The sequence below is a fragment of the Furipterus horrens genome, unplaced genomic scaffold, assembly GCF_987537825.1.
Source record: "Furipterus horrens unplaced genomic scaffold, mFurHor1.1.pri manual_scaffold_6, whole genome shotgun sequence".
Classification (NCBI taxonomy): domain Eukaryota; kingdom Metazoa; phylum Chordata; class Mammalia; order Chiroptera; family Furipteridae; genus Furipterus; species Furipterus horrens.
Window position 1 is genome coordinate 182,573,228 of NW_028327176.1, and position 15,629 is coordinate 182,588,856.

The 15,629-nt window shown below is 45.2% G+C and overlaps 1 protein-coding gene across 3 annotated transcripts in view; it reads left to right on the top strand.

Annotated features, from left to right (window-relative positions):
* The window catches only part of MTHFD1L (methylenetetrahydrofolate dehydrogenase (NADP+ dependent) 1 like), a 192,234-nt gene that overhangs the window by 118,251 nt on the left and 58,354 nt on the right, over positions 1 to 15,629 (top strand). For 2 of the 3 annotated variants that reach the window (XM_090279977.1, XM_090279978.1), the window contains 3 exons: positions 1,135 to 1,176; positions 1,859 to 1,959; positions 2,496 to 2,673. In XM_090279977.1, the coding sequence (XP_090136103.1) occupies positions 1,135 to 1,176; positions 1,859 to 1,959; positions 2,496 to 2,673 (321 nt within the window). Of the gene's footprint in view, positions 1 to 1,134; positions 1,177 to 1,858; positions 1,960 to 2,495; positions 2,674 to 4,198; positions 4,388 to 15,629 lie in introns of all 3 variants that reach the window. The other variant, XR_016511660.1, reaches the window with a different exon arrangement.

Sequence of the window (15,629 nt, forward strand, 5' to 3'; positions counted from 1 at the left end):
AAAAGTTACATCTCTGTGAATTTCTCTATGGTTTTAAACATATGGACATAAAGTTTGCCACAGTATTCTATTCTGTCTATTGCATGTACAGTTATAATATTTTTTCATTCCTTTTTTTAAAAAGTCTTACCAGAGTGCTGTTGACTTTGTTAGGCTTTTCAAGAACCACCTTCTGGCTTAGTTGATCCCCTTGTTGAAATTTGCATGCAGCCCATTGTTCTGCTTTTGCTCCTGTCAGGTGCTGCAGACCTTTGCAGTGCATGCTCCGCGGCACTGCGTTCCTTCTCCTCAATGTAGCATTTTATTTGTTCCAACTGAAAAGTTCACTCAGTGTTTCTGTCCACACGACTGCTGGGAAAACGCATCTGAAAATACTTTGTTTTCACACACTATCCAAAAACAATCTGTCACAGAGGTAACTTCTTGCCGAAGCATTTCTCATAGTCTCAAGGCCTCTTCCACTGAGAGTAAGTCGCCGTATTCTCAGTAAATCAAAATGTTTTCTCGTGTTTCACCAAAACCAGTAGCAGGCCATCGACAGAAGCCGTGCGGGATTGTGGAAAGGTACTAAATTGGGCTTCAGGACCCTATTACATTCGAGTCCTCGTTCTGTTCCCCTTTGCTCTGTAACCTTGGGCAAAACTCCTGCCTTCCCTCAACTTTACTCTTTTGGCCAACCTCGCCCTCCTCCCCTCCCCCCAAAATAGTAATTGCATCACTTTAAAATGACTTAGGATTTATTTCAAAACAATGGTGCACTCTGTATAAATCAGGTATTGATCATATTGTCAATTCCATTTTATGCTGGGAGAATAAGCAGCAGTATGAAAGTTCTCAATTTTGCCTCAACTTAGAATTGCCTGGGGGAGTTTTTAAATATTACTGATTGTGGGTCCCACTCCCAGAAATCCTGCTTTAATTGGTCTTGGAGGAGCTGAGGAATCAGTCTTTCTAAAAAGCTTCCCACAAGACCTCATGGTCAGCCAGGACTGCCAGTTACTGGTTTACAAGTACAAAATGTGCTTTTAAAGGTCCCTTCCCCCAAAGTGACTATGATTTGTTTTTCTTTCATATCTCGATCAATTAGAGGAAGCATGTTAATGAGATTAAACTTCATTTTGTCTCTTACCTCAGGTGACCGCTGGCGTTCCTCTTAAGAAAGAATACACAGAGGAGGTAAGGGGACTGCCTGATTTAAAGGGCTGAAGTGGAGAAAAGCGCTTTTCTAATAATCCTAGAGAAAATGGTTGGGGGCAGGAAGGGATACAGACCATTCAGTGAACTTTTCAATCTTAAGAAATGATAGATGTGGCCTTTATCTACTGCTCCCTACCTCCAGCTCGCGGTCTCCAGCACAGAAACAATTATAAAACTTATACCCAGGTATCCTTCAGGTGTGGAAGAGACTTGGCTGAGGTCCTGCACTCGGCTGTAAATACTTTGGTTTACTGGCAACAGTACCTCTCTGCTCCTACAGGTGGCGCCAGGGGTTCGAGCAGGGTCTAGCTGGACAGCTCTTATCACCGTCCCCCGACCTTGTGCCTTTTAGCCCACCAGCCTGCAGGGCGTGGGCACATTGCTTATGCCCTGGCCACTGGTCAGCTGCAGAAATAGCTGCCTGACTCTAGACCCACATATGCCATTGGACTCGGAATAGTTCTGGAAGTTATTTTGAAATGAGCCCCCTCCTTCTTCAGCCATCTCTCTTAGAGGAAAAAGGGACTGTAGGATCTTCTTGAATAGCTTCTAACACCATAAGGTGAGCAGAGATGGAAGCAAAACCTGCCACGGGAGCCCTGCCAGCTGAGTTTGGCAGGTGTGGTAGGAGGCAATGCAAGGGGCTTTGGTTTCCTTACAGAACATCCAGCTGGTGGCAGACGGTTGCTGTAACCTCCAGAAGCAAATTCAGATCGCTCAGCTCTTCGGGGTTCCCGTGGTCGTGGCTCTGAATGTCTTCAAGTAAGTCAGGCCGCCTCCTTTAAACGTGGTCGTTGCTCTGGGCCACCCTGGGAACTAGATTTCTGTTTTAGGATGTTTGGTCTTTCTCTGCTTCGTCTAAAAGTATACAGAAATACTCTGCTCTTTCTGTTTGTTTGGTTTGGTTGGGTTGGTTTCATTTCAGCAGAAGTGTTCTCAGATGTGACCAGGGAAATGAGAGCTACATAGTGACTTACATTTCTTGGGCCTTTTCTTTTTTTCATTCCACCCAGCATTTCTGTCTGAAAGACTGTGGATGATCAAAGGGATGTGTTATGGAATTTTCTCAATAAAACCCTTAACAACTTGAAATATTTGAGTCATGTTGCGGGGGATTTTTTTTTTTTTTTTCCTGTGCTTTTCTTTAAGTCTGATTTATTTAAACACGATGTAACCACTTTTGATGTTTAAAATATATTCAGTGTTAGGGAACAAAGTTCTATAGAAATGGTTAGCCTGTCTTTAAAAACATTGCTAAATGAATGCAGATGCAAAACCACCGACATTTTCATCACTAGGACCGACACCCGGGCTGAGATTGACCTCGTGTGTGAGCTCGCCAAGCGGGCGGGTGCCTTTGATGCGGTCCCCTGCTATCACTGGTCGATTGGTGGGAAGGGCTCAGTGGACCTGGCCTGGGCTGTGAGAGAAGCTGCCAGTAAAAGGAGTCGTTTCCGGTTCCTGTATGATGTTCAGGTAAGATCCCACATCAGTGGTGATGCTGGCTAACGTTTCTTGCTCTTTAACTGGTAACTGGCCAGTGCAGAGAGCTCTGCACAGTTTGTCCCAGTTGGTCCTCACAGCAACCCACAGGCAGAGAAGGAAGTGAAGGTCAAAGAGGTTAAGCCGCCTGACAAGGCCACGTTGCCAAGGGCCAACCCCAGCTCCAAGGGTCGTCCCCAGCTCCTTGCCCCAAAGCCTGCACTCTTGAAGGTGCTCTGCCTCCAAGGAGCAGGCATCACTGAGGAGGGGCTTCAGAGAACAGGGTTTGACAGCAGCACTTGCAGAGTTTATACAAGAACGAGACTTTTGAGCAACTTCACAAGGCTTGTGAGATCACGGGTCGTATTTCCTTTGTCCATTTCTGCTATAGCTCCTTTCCCTCGTTGTGGTTCTCTTGAGCTATGTCTAGCATATTTTTTAAATTTTTTAAAATTATGGTCAAGGACACACAACATAAAATTTACCCTTTCTCATTTTTAGGTGTCCAGTTCAATGGTAATAATTATTCACATTGAACAATAGCTCCCTACTCCTCCCCTGCCGTCTACCCCTGGCAGGCGCCATTTTACTTCCCATCGTTATGAGTTTGACTATTCCACGTCCCTCGGGCAAGTGAAACTATGCAGTGTTTGTCTTTTTGTGACTGGCTTATTCGGTGTCTCAGTTCCTCTGAGCTGCTGTAAAAGAACACCATAGACTGGGTTGCTTATACACAATAGAAATCGATTTCCCACAGTTTTGGAGGCTGGGACGTCCAAGATCCAAGATCGAGGCGCCGGCAAATTCAGTGTCTAGTGAGGGTCTTCTGCATCCTCACTTGGTGGAATGGGCGAGGGAGCTCTGGACGGTCTCTTTCTAGGGGCGCTAATTCTATTCATGAAGGCTCCACCCTCATGACTTCATGGTCCCCAAAGGCCACCAACTTCTAATACCATCACCTTGGGGATTAAACTCAATACATGAATTTGGGGGGGACATAAATCTTCTGTCTGTAGAAGTCACTTGACATAATGCCAAGATTCACCCATGTTATTGCGTGTGTCAGAATTTCCTTCCTTTTTAAAACTGAGTAATGATCCATTCCATGCATAGACCACATTTTGTGTATCCATTCATCTGGGGCTGGCCACTTAGGTTGCTTCTACCCCATGGCTATTATAAATTATGCTGCTGGAGCATGTGTGTAAAAATACTTCTTCAAGACTCTGCTTCCAATTCTTTTGGCTTTATACCCAGAAGTGGAGTTGCTGGATCACCTAGTATATTTTTAAACATATCTGGATAATGAACGAGCCTTCACTAAGAAAATCAGAACCTCCCAGGACCTCACTTCGCCCTCAGTTTACCCTGGCACCCACCTAAACATCTGTTCTGACCCTGTGGCTCTAGCTCTGGCTACTGGATTTGGGCTCAGAGGTAGCCCACGATTGCCAGAGCTCAGCCTGAAGCCGACTGCTGCTCCTCCATCCCTCACAGATTCTGTTGGTCTGTCTCTCAGATGTCACAGACAGGGACCTCACTCCTCTTGCCTGTTCAGATGGCAGATACCAGAAGCAAGACTGAAGAGAGGGCAGAGCAGCATTATCGGCAAGTCTAGCGTTGTATCAACACGAAGCATGATATTGACCTTGTTGTGGAGGCTCCCACGGAGGAAGGCTTTTTGAGCGCCCGGCATAATGGGCACTTTGTACGTTAACTTCGTTAGTCCTAACGTTCCTATTGAGTAGGAATTGCTGCTATCCCTCCCCTGCCCCCATTTTACCGGTAAGGAAGCTAAAGCACTGAGTAACCTGCCCACTGTCCCATAGCCAGAAAGAGGCAGAACTGGAAGAGTATTAAGAATGATGGAGGCCATCGTCCCGCTCTGTTCTTCAGAATTCAGTACTGTGTTCAAAAGTGGGGTGGGGTGAGGGAGATACTGCTTAAAGGGGCGATACCTGAGTGACCCACCTAGAGAGGAAGCATGGCAGTGATGGGCACGGAGTCCATGCCAAGTGAGAGATTGTACGTTCTCAGTAAATGTTTGTGCAAGGAAGGACTTCAGGAATGCATTGGGGTGGTTAGCCCAGAACAGGTTTGTCATGTTGTAAAGCCATTTTATGAGTGAGAGACTAGAATGTTCTGAGTTACAGAGGTGGTAGAGAGCAAATGGGGGAGGAGACTTGGGTTCAGCATGAAGAAAAGTATTCTAATTAGAAGCCTTGGGCTCCATGCTCTGACCCTGGACATGATAAGCAAAGATCGATGCAGCTCTGCAGTGGGCAGGTCAGACGTGTTGTAGCTAATCAGGTGGCGGCTGGTCCAGGTGACCTTGTATTCCTCCTGCGCCCGTCTGCCCAGGTAAAACCGGGGTGTCACAGCACCTGGCACAGCCCGCAGCCCTTCCACACAAACACGCCAGGAAATCGCTCTCAGAAGCACCCCACTGTGAGTGGCAGAGGCACTGTTTTAAATGAATGATTTCATAGTGTGTCTCTTTTCAAAGAAACCATCCCAGGTGAAAAGGTCAGGGAACAGAAGACATGTTTCTGAGTTATGCTGTCTCAGACATGCGCACTAACACTAAGATGAACCCTTTTCCTTTCCACTAATTCTTTTCTTTCCCTGAATTCCCATTTTTCATGGAGATAATGCTGTTCACATGTCTGCTCTCCTGTGGGAAGGGAAAAAATTTATGACAGTGTGGTCTAAAGTCCTCTACTTGATAGGTAGCCTGAAGGCCAGGATTCTTACCTCCTTTGCCAACATTCTGCTCCCTCAAACAGAAATTGGGTTTGAGCTGCATAGTTGTGTACTCGGTAACCAGCCTCCAGCCTCCTGCTACATGACAGTTTGTGGAAAGTTATCACTGCTTGGGTTCACTTTGTACAGACAGTGTCCCTCAGAGCTGGGTTCCTCACCCTGGCAAGACGATCCTGGACAATAGGAGCCCACTTACACTCCTGTCGTGTAACCACAGAGATCTGAGTTTGTTGGTGCAGGCTAACAGAGCTCATACTTTTTTTTATCCCCCTGATTTCTTGCATATTCAGTGCTGATGAAACTTTATAACAGTTTTCCTAAAACCCTTTCGGTTCCCTTTCTTTTTTCCCCCACAACTAGCCCTTTGGTGCTTGGCAGCTTGGTAGGTGTGGGATTGCTCTGCAGGAAGAAAGAGGTGATGGGGTAAGGGAGAAAGGGGGAGTGGGAAGGGGAAGGGCCTAGTCAAGGAACTAGTATAAATGACCCATGGACATGAACAACAGGGTGCGGATTGACTGTGGGGTGGGGGTGAGGGGGCAGAGGAGAGCAATGGGGGAAAAAATGGGACAACTGTAATAGAACAACAATTAAAAGAAGAAAATAAAACTTATAGAAGATTTTTTTTTTAAAGAGGTGATAAAATGCTTTTGGATGAATCATGCTGCTACCTCTGCTTCTCAGTGTAGATGGTTTTGTCTGGGTGTCTTTTGTGCCCTCCCCCAACTCTGCTCCACTAAGAATGTATTCAGTACTGGGTCTGCAGGTCTTCATTCCTGCTCCACCCCCGCCCCAGGCTTGAGTTACAGAAGTGAGACACCTGAGATCATTTGGAGGCAGTCGAAGGAGCACCAGGGTGATTGCTTTTATGTGGGGAATAGAGATCGGCCCACAACCCCCTTGGAAAGAGGAACAGCTAGAGGAGTAGACACGCCTGAGCCCAGAGACACTGTGGGGCGAGACAACAGCAGGGAGCCCGTAGTTACAGCAAGAAACAAGCTACTGCTGATGTGGGGGGGGGGGTGTCTGTGCTAAACTTTACAGGAAACTGAGGTAAGCAGCCACTCTTCTTCACAGACCAATTCTGTACACTTTTTACCAGAGTGTCTCCTCATTCAAGAGTAGGCAGCTTTTGGTCTTTTGGTTAGGGTCCTAGAGGCAGCTGTTGATTAAGTCAGAATAATTCAGAAAATATGGAATAAGGTGCAATGGCCTAATTGCTCATGGGAAACTTATCGTGTGGGAATTAATATATTTAAATCTGAAATAACGTGCATCGTATTCTCTCAACCGTATTGTTACCGGAAAGGGACCGGGCCTGGAGCATGTCTGCCTCTGGCCAGCCTGGGGTGTGTGGGTTCTTGGCTTTGTGCAGGAAAGATTTCACAAAACCAGGTGGTTTTCAGAGCATGTTTATTAAAGCTGAGGGCCGTGAAACACAGGAAGGGTTTAGGACAGGAGAAGCAACAGGACAGAGCCTGGGCTGTGCTCTGCTTGGGCTCCCTAGAAACGTAATAGCAAGGAAGTGAGCCACGTGGTGCTGCATGGACTCAGTGAGGAGTACGTCACAGTGACAGAAGTGACCCAAGGCAGGGCTGCTGTTAGCTCACCGAAAAGTCAGGAGAAAGGGGAACTTGGGCACAGGTTCAGGGGTTAGCCCGGCACGAGCTGCCTTTGCCCACTGCTCCCCTGATTGCAAATCTCATGGGGACCCTTCAAGTTTAGGAGAAAGAGCAAAAGTACACACCCAAGAAAAGGAGGGGCACAGGTGTGCTCCAAGGAGAGTGCGCTGGTCTTCTTCATCTTGAGAGGTCTTATCTGTTTTCTAAAGGCAGGATTTTAGGGGAGGTTTCAGGGGAGGATCTTCATAGAATATTAATCAGCCTTCCAGGTGTGTCCTTTCAAGGTCGTGGTCTCCGCTGATTGGTCAGCACCAGGGTATGGAGGTTATTAGTCATTACATCTGGTCCTGATGTCAGCTCCTTCTGGTTTAGCTGTCATCTCTAGTTTGACCAAAACTTTGTCACCATGGTCAACAGGTTCGAGGCTTCCTTCCTAAGATTATTTGATGCGAGTCAGAACTTCATTGTCCTGAGGACCCGATGCTTAAGGGAGTGGTCGTGCAAGGGCTTGTATGAGAGTCATATGAGGATATTCTGCAGCCCCTTGTTCCTCCTATGGGGGGTCTAAAACCACGTGACTAGTGATATGCCAGGGGAGGGTCCAAACCACAGGGAAATGAAAGGTCAGGGTCTACACAATGTGACCAATGATATGCTAAGGGAGGCGAGGTCCTTGTTTTCCCGGTTTGGCCCATTGCTAGACTTCCTGCCCTGGTGACCTTCTGTGCCTAGCCCACCGTCCTTGCTCTGTTCATATCTGTCTCCCTGCCCACCACTATGTCATATCCATCGTATTAGGACAACCACAATCCCGTTTAAGAAGGTGTTAAGAATCCCCCTCAAAATCGTCTTCTCTACGACTTTTTCTTTTGTATTATTACTTTTTACAATGATATCTTTATAGCCGACTAATATAATATCTCCATATCTGCAAGCACACAGGAAAATAGGAGAGCAGGCAGAAAAACGAATCCATGTTTGCACTTTACCAGCTAACATTTCTCTTTTGTATCTTATTTCAAGTCTATTTCATCCAGTCCATGGGTTGTGCATCACAGATGCAGAGGCTGAAGTTCAGAGACGGTGTGGGACTGAACCCCGTAGCAATTGGCACTTATAGGAAGAAGGATAAAGCTTGGGGGTCAGGCAGAGCTGGGTTCAAATCTTGATGAGATTTACTCTCCTGCAGATAGGAATTTGGGCAAGTTTATTCACCTCTTGGAGACTCAGCTTTCTTAACTGAAGGGTCTCATAGCCACACCTACCTCCCCTTGTTGCTTCGAGGACCAAATTGAATGTCTCTGAGGAAAATGCTGGAGTGTAGGAAGCTGGCCATCCATGTTTCTCCTCTCACGGTCACTTCATGGGGGGGGGGGGGTGGCTTCCTGGATTGACCGGCAAGAATTCTCTTGTAACTCTGGTACCTTTGGCAGACTCTAGGACTGGTTTCCTGTCCAAGTGGGTTAAAACTGGGCATTAGAAGCCAAGGCTTCTAGTGGACCGAGAAAGAAAGACACACCACCAAATCAAAGCAAGACGCTTAGCATTCTTTCTCCGTCACAATTGAGAACCACTAATGATAGAATAAATGGTCAGTTGCTTTTGGAAAGCGTGTGTTGACACTGAAAATCAGCTTGCAATTCAGTCTGAATATTGTTTGTTAAATCAGGAGTGAAGGCTGAAAATCGTCTCTGTATCCTTCCTCTAACTTTACAAACGTTTTGGGGTGTAACCTTGACAGCAAGCGAGGCTAGTGTTTGTTTTTATTAAAAGGTCTTTCCTGTTCTTTGTATGAAGCCATTCTCTTGATCACAGCAGGGGCTGGATGGAGGGAGATCAAAACAGACCAGGCAGGCTCAGCCCAGGGCCTCGCCAAGTCTGTGTTCACTGCTGGGATGTTTCGGACTCTTCTTCCCGCTGGTCGTTTTGAGGCAGGGGTTCTCGGGTTTTCTTTTTCAGTTTGTTCATTTTTGGTTTGTGTTTTTTGGCTACTGAGGACTTACTTTTATATTTCCTTTTATATTTTATTTTATTTTTATTTGTTAAGTATTTTTATTGATTATGCTGTTACAGTTGTCCCAATTTTCCCCCTTTACCCCCCTCCACCTGATACCCTACTTCACTGTAGCAACCCACACCCCCTTAGTTCATGTCCACGGGTCGTGCATGTAAGTTCTTTGGTTTCTCCCTTTCCTGTATTATTTATAACTTCCTCCTGTCTATTTTGTACCAACCAATTATGCTTCTTAGTCCCTGCATGATTTCCCCCATTTTCCCTCTTCCCCCTCCCAGCTGATAACCCTCCAAATGATCCCCATGTCTATGATTCTGCTCCTGTTCTGGTTGTTCGCTTAGTTTGTTTTTGTTTTTGTTTTTAATTTTTCGATTCAGTTGATAGTTTTGAGTTTGTTGTCATCTTAATGTTCATAGTTTTGATCCTCATATTTTTCTTAAATAAATCCCTTTAACATTTCATGTAATAATGGCTTGGTGATGATAAATTCCTTCAGCTTTACCTTGTCTGGGAATCACTTTATCTTCCCTTCCATTCTAAACGATAGCTTTGCTGGATACAGTAATCTTGGTTGTAGGTCCTCGATTTTCATCACTTTGAATACTTCTTGCCAGTCCCTTCTTGCCTGCAAAGGTTCTTTTGAGAAGTCAGCTGTCTATGGGAACTGCTTTGTAAGTAATTCTCTTCCTTTTTCTTGCTGCTTTTAAGATTCTCTCTTTATCTTTAACCTTTGGCATTTTAATGATGATGTGTCTTGGTGTGTTTCTCTATGGGTCCAACTTGTTTAGGACTCTCTGTGCTTCCTGGACTTGTATGTCTATTTCCTTCACCAAATTAGGGAAGTTTTCTTTCATTATTTTTTCAAATAAGTTTTCGATTACTTGCTCTTCCTCTTCTCCTGGCACCCCTATGATTCGGATGTTGGCACATTTAAAGTTGTCCTGGAGGTTCCTAAGCCTTTCCTCATTATTTTTCATTCTTGTTTCTTTTTTCTGTTCTGGTTGAATGTTTATTTCTTCCTTTTGTTCCAAATCATTGATTTGAATTCTGGCTTCCTTCTCATCACTGTTGGTCCCCTGTATATTTTTTATTTCACTTTGTGTAATCTTCATTGCTTCCTTTAATTTTTTGCCATGCTCTATGAGTTCTCTGAGCATCCTTCTCACCAGTGTTTCGAACTCTACTTCTGATAGGTTGGCTATCTCTGTTTCGTTTAGTTCTTTGGGAGGGAGGGGTTGTACTGTTCTTTCATTTGGGCCATATTATGTTGCCTCCTCAGTTTGGCAGCCTCCCCGAGTTTGTTTCTGTGCATTAGGTAGAGCTGCTTTTACTTCTGTCTTAGTAGCATGGCCTGTGTAGCAAAGGCACCTGTAAATTGTGTGTGGAGGAGCCACCCACTTCACTGCTTTGTGTCTCTGTTTGTGATGGGGGCTCGGAGAGGGGACAGTACCGCTTCCTGGCTTCTAGCGATTTGCCTGGCACTGACCCTGTTTCCAGTCACTTCACCCACTTCTCATATGCAATTGGTGCCCCTCCAGTTGCTGCCCTGAGGTTTGCACATGTTCTAGGACAATGTGGGCCCCGTAAGAGGTGAAAATCTGGCAATTTCTTCTGCCACCCCAACCCGCACTGGTTTTTACAGCCAGAGGTAATGGGCGTTTATCTTTCTGGTGCTGGAACCCTGGGTTGTGCAGTCTGACCTGGGGCTGGAATCGCTCGCTCCCAGGGTGTCCCTCTTGATTTTTATCCACCATACGTGAATGTGGGACTGTTCATTCCACTGCTGTTGCCGCCGCCACCTGTCCAAGCCACACAGCTTCTCCATCCCTCCTACCTGTCTGGGTAAATGTGGCTTCTTTAAGTCCTTGGTTGTTGGACTTCCACATAGTTCAATTTTCTGACAGCTCTGGTTGTTACTTGTTTTTGAGATCTGGTTGTAATTCCTTCTATAGTTGTGCAAGGAGGCGAAGCATGTCTGACCGGAACTATTTTTATATTTCTTAACAATTCAAACTTGAATATATGCCTGTTAGTGGGTTTTAAAAGTTATCTTTTAATGGGATTCTGGGCATTTGCAACCAGAGCCTCAAATTTTAAATAAATGAAAATTCATTTATATGAGTACTTGTATGTGTGTGTGTGTGTGTGTGTGTGTGTGTGCGCGCGCAGTGTATATATAGTGTTTTTAAATTGTGGTAAAAATATACATAAATGAAATTTCCCATTTTAACTATTTTTAAATGCACAGTTCTGTGGCATTAAGTACATTCACACTATGTATGAGGTCTGTCCAGAAAGTATCCAGCCATGTAATATGAAAGAGAGATGTTTATTGAAGAAGATATAAAATACAAGAAACATTGCACATAGGACAGTGATGTTTCAGTCCCCTTCAAAGTAGTAGGTACCTTGGGACCTCACACAGTTCTGCCAGTCACCATCAGCTGCCCCATCATATTTTCCTGAATCTCATCAACGGTCTGAAATCTCTTCCCTTACAAAGGTGATTTTAGTTTTGGGAAAAGTCAGAAGTCACAGGGCGCCAAATCTGGACTGTAGGGGGGTGGAATGACCTGGGTGATTTGATGTTTCACCAAAAAACTCTTCCCGAAATGTGATGCATGAGCAGGTGCTTTGTCGTGATGAAGCTGCCAGTCACCAGTTGCCCATACCTACAGCATTCTGTATCATCTGAACAGTATGTGCAGAGGAATATTCAAGCTTAATGGAAAATTTGATGCAGATTCATTGCTCTACTCATTCAGTCATTTTGAATGCAACAGCCACACAGTACTCATGCTCACTCCATGGCATCTACCACCCCCACTGACTAGTACAGTGAAGTCGTCATTGTTCATGTATGTGCATCCCAGTTAACTCTCCTTGGCTGCCAGGTTACATTGATGTCACACAGACTGTTGTCATATTAACAATGGTTGGACTTTTTCCAGAAAGACCTTGTATAGTTTTAATAATTAGGATTTAAAATTGGCAGTGGCATTTCTGCACATTTCTGTGTGTCTCTTATATTTGAGAGTAATTGTAAAGAAATGCTCCAAGGAGAAGGGATGTCCTTTCTTCTTGTTGCCCTTGGCCCTGCACTGTTGTCTTCCCTGGGCCCTTTGACCTCCAGCGCCTTTGCTCCCAGTTGTCAGGCCTGTCCTTGGTCTGCGTAGCTCTGCCCTTCAGCTCCCTCCCACCCCCTCTCTGTGCAGTGGAATGTTTGGAGTGTTTGGCATGTTCTATAGAGAGCTCCCCCTTACATCTTCCAGCCCATTAAATATCTCACTCAGGAATCCATTTCGCTCCCTTATGTGCTCCTTTCTGTTCTCCTTTCCTGTTTATTGATGATCAGGCTCCATTCATCCATCTTGAACTACCCCAGCCCCTTGTGCACCTCCCCTCCCCTGGCTTCCTTCCCATGGTTCAGCTCCACATTCCCACATGGCCTTCCCTGGACCACACCACACCCTCCTGCAAACTCACCTCACGTCTCTGTCAAAGCTAGGTTCTTCTCCAGCACTGGCTTCCAGGGTTTCTGTCGAGTCTTTGTGGGCTTGCAGGCTGTCACCTACCTCCTCAGCCGCTGCCTGCCTCCCTCCCCTGTGTCTGATAGGTCTCGTGAGAGCTGACCCTATTGCTGGAACCAGCCCAGCTTTCTCAACATGTCCCGCTCAGCCCCATGTGATTCCGGCGAAGCTGCCCCAGCTTTGTTTCCTTGATGCTAGAAGTAGCAGCTGATGACAAAAAGAGTGATCTGTACCTGTTTCATCTGTGCGTGTCACAAGGGTCCCCATAATTTTATGTAAGTGCTTTCTTCTAACATGAAAAATGGAATGTCTCTGTGACGGAAGTGTCTAAAACTGCATTGTTTCATCTCAAATGATGGACCAAACAAAAAACACTGAGGGACACAAAATCAACTATGTGTCCCAGCACATTAGCAGGTCACCTTCTACCACCACTCCATCCGTCCCGGGCCCTTCTGACTGAAACTCAGGTAGTATCAGACCATTGTATGGTGACAGGATCCATTTATCAGCCTAAAAAGCAAGCAGTAAGGAACATTATTTAAATATTGCAGATGTTATCATATAAAGAACCACACAGGAAACTACAGCCTTAGGATTTGGGGGTAAAGCACTCAAAACATCGTAGGCTTACAGTCACCCCAATATCTATGAGAGAACGATGTCTTTTTCTTTTCATGAACATAGTTTACTCGGCTCTTGAGTGAGACTTGCAGGCCAAGTTTTTCTCCTTTGGAAGCACATCTCCAGCTAATCAGTGAGGAAACTATCACTCCTGTTGTACAGTCAAGCAAAAGAGCCACTTATGAAAAACCAGGGCTCCTTACACATGAAAGTGAAACCTTGTGTTCATTCATATCACTCCTAGAACATGTGGAGATTATGGGTAAGGTTTGTAGAAAGGACCTACAGCTGCAGGGCTGAATGAAAGGTTATCAGAAATCCATGACTCTGTGCCGGTTAAATTGATCATTCTTCACTGGGGTGAGGAGGCCGGCCTGTGGCTGCTCACTGAGTGTTGTGTTAATTCTGCTATCTGCTTATCGTGGAATAAAAATAAAAATATTGTGAGGACAAAAAACAAAATTTAGTTTCTAAGACATCTCATCAACACTATAATGAAACAACATTGAACAAAACGATGTCATTCAAAGGAATACCCGCTGTATTCCTTTCTTTGACCTTGGACATTGCTCTCATGTTCTGTGTGAGAGAATAAAAGCTCACCCACGTGAATTGCTTATTGTCACCATTTCACGTGGACAAATGCAAATTTACTGGCGAGGAGCCTTTTCTCTTTCCCAGACCCGAGCTGTCTCCTAGTTGCCTTAGCGGAATATGATTCTCTGGGTGACCCTATTGGTCAGGGCCAGCGAGCCAGCAGGGGTGGCCAAAGCCGCCCGGTGGCCAGCTCACGGAATTCAGCACGTACCTCTTTGGTGGCTCTGATGTGCTGGTTTCCAGCCCACGACATGCTCTGCCTTGAGGATACTGGGTCTGCTGTTCTCAGGGACAACACAGAGCTGCTCCCGTGACCCTAGGATTATGGTACAATGGCCCCTTGCACCTTAATGGATGCTCCGTGTAAATTACCAGCCGTGGTTTCATGTTCTGCTTTTTTATTTGAAGGACAGGGAAGGCTATGTACCAAACTGCATTTGCAGGTCATTTAAAATCCATGCTTTATGTAAAATACAGAATGAAATAGTGACTGTGTCCAGAGATTTTTATTCAACTGAGTTTATTCACTGATCCTTCTCTTGAAATATTTCATAAGCATTGGAATACATTTTGCCCCTATCACAGCATAGGAACTTTTAATTTCTATGAATTCCACTCTGTGGCCTTGGTGAAACAAAAGAACAATGCAGTTTTTATCCGGCACGGCTGCTGAAGAAACAGCCGTGTGTTCCTGCGCTCAGCGGTCGTGGGCTTGCTGAGAGATAGCGCAGCTGAGAGTAGAGCCTTGTGTAGTGTTTCTGGGCTCTTCTGGCTGTGGGGCCTGCCCTCCAAGTAAGATGGGAAGCCGCTGTATCATAAAGCCTTCATACTTCTTGTTTTCTTCGACTCCAGCAGCTTCATTTTTAACTTCCTTCTATTTCACTTAATGTTCTATTTCACTTTATTTTTGTTCATTTTCTTCTCACCAAAAAAGAAAAAAAATTTTTTTTAATTTCAGTAACTGTGCTTCTGGACTTTGTAGATGAGTTTTATTCCTCCAAAAAGCAGGTCTTAAATAACTTAATTTAGTAATTCCAGCAGGTTCTCCCAGAGCTTTCCAAGAGGATTTGCTGTCTCCCTTGGAGTGACTCCGCTTCTCTGAGCGTGGGTCCTCATGTCCACACAGGGAACGTTATGGAGCATGAAGGCCACCCCAGCCCCCACGTACCTTCATGGTGTCACTCAGCCTGATATTGTGCCTGCTCCGTGCAAGAGACAGTACAGTAGTGTGACAGCTGGTGACAGTTATTTTCCAGAGCTATGATGCCCCTAGTTATTTTCTGTGCTGTGCCTCTGCTCACGGGTGACTATTTAAATTTAAATGAACTAGAATTAAGGATTTATTTCCTCAGTTGCACTAATCACGTTGCATCTGCTTAACAGCCACAGGAGGCCCGTGGCTTCTGGACTGGAAAGTGCAGAGACAGAACGCGCAGGAAGGTCCCATGGGAAGGTCCCATGGGATGGCTCTGTTCGAGGGTATTCGGTCCCCTACATACAAAGTGAAGAGGCTTGGGAGGCGATTTAAGTAGAATATGTGCAGAGTTATATTCTTGGTGAAGATGAAGATTTTATATACTATTAGTTCAAAAAATGATCAAAGATACGAGTCTAGACACCAGGCTTTGTGAAGCAGCTTATTAAATGTCAAGCATAGTACAAATAGCATAGTCCCTCTTTCCAGGATAAGCTTTCTGTTCACTGCTGTTTACACCTTGACTTGTGCCTTTCTCTTTGTGTGGAATGAATTTTCCTTTCATTGCTTGTTCAAATCTTTCGCGTCCTTCGAGCATGATTCAAGGT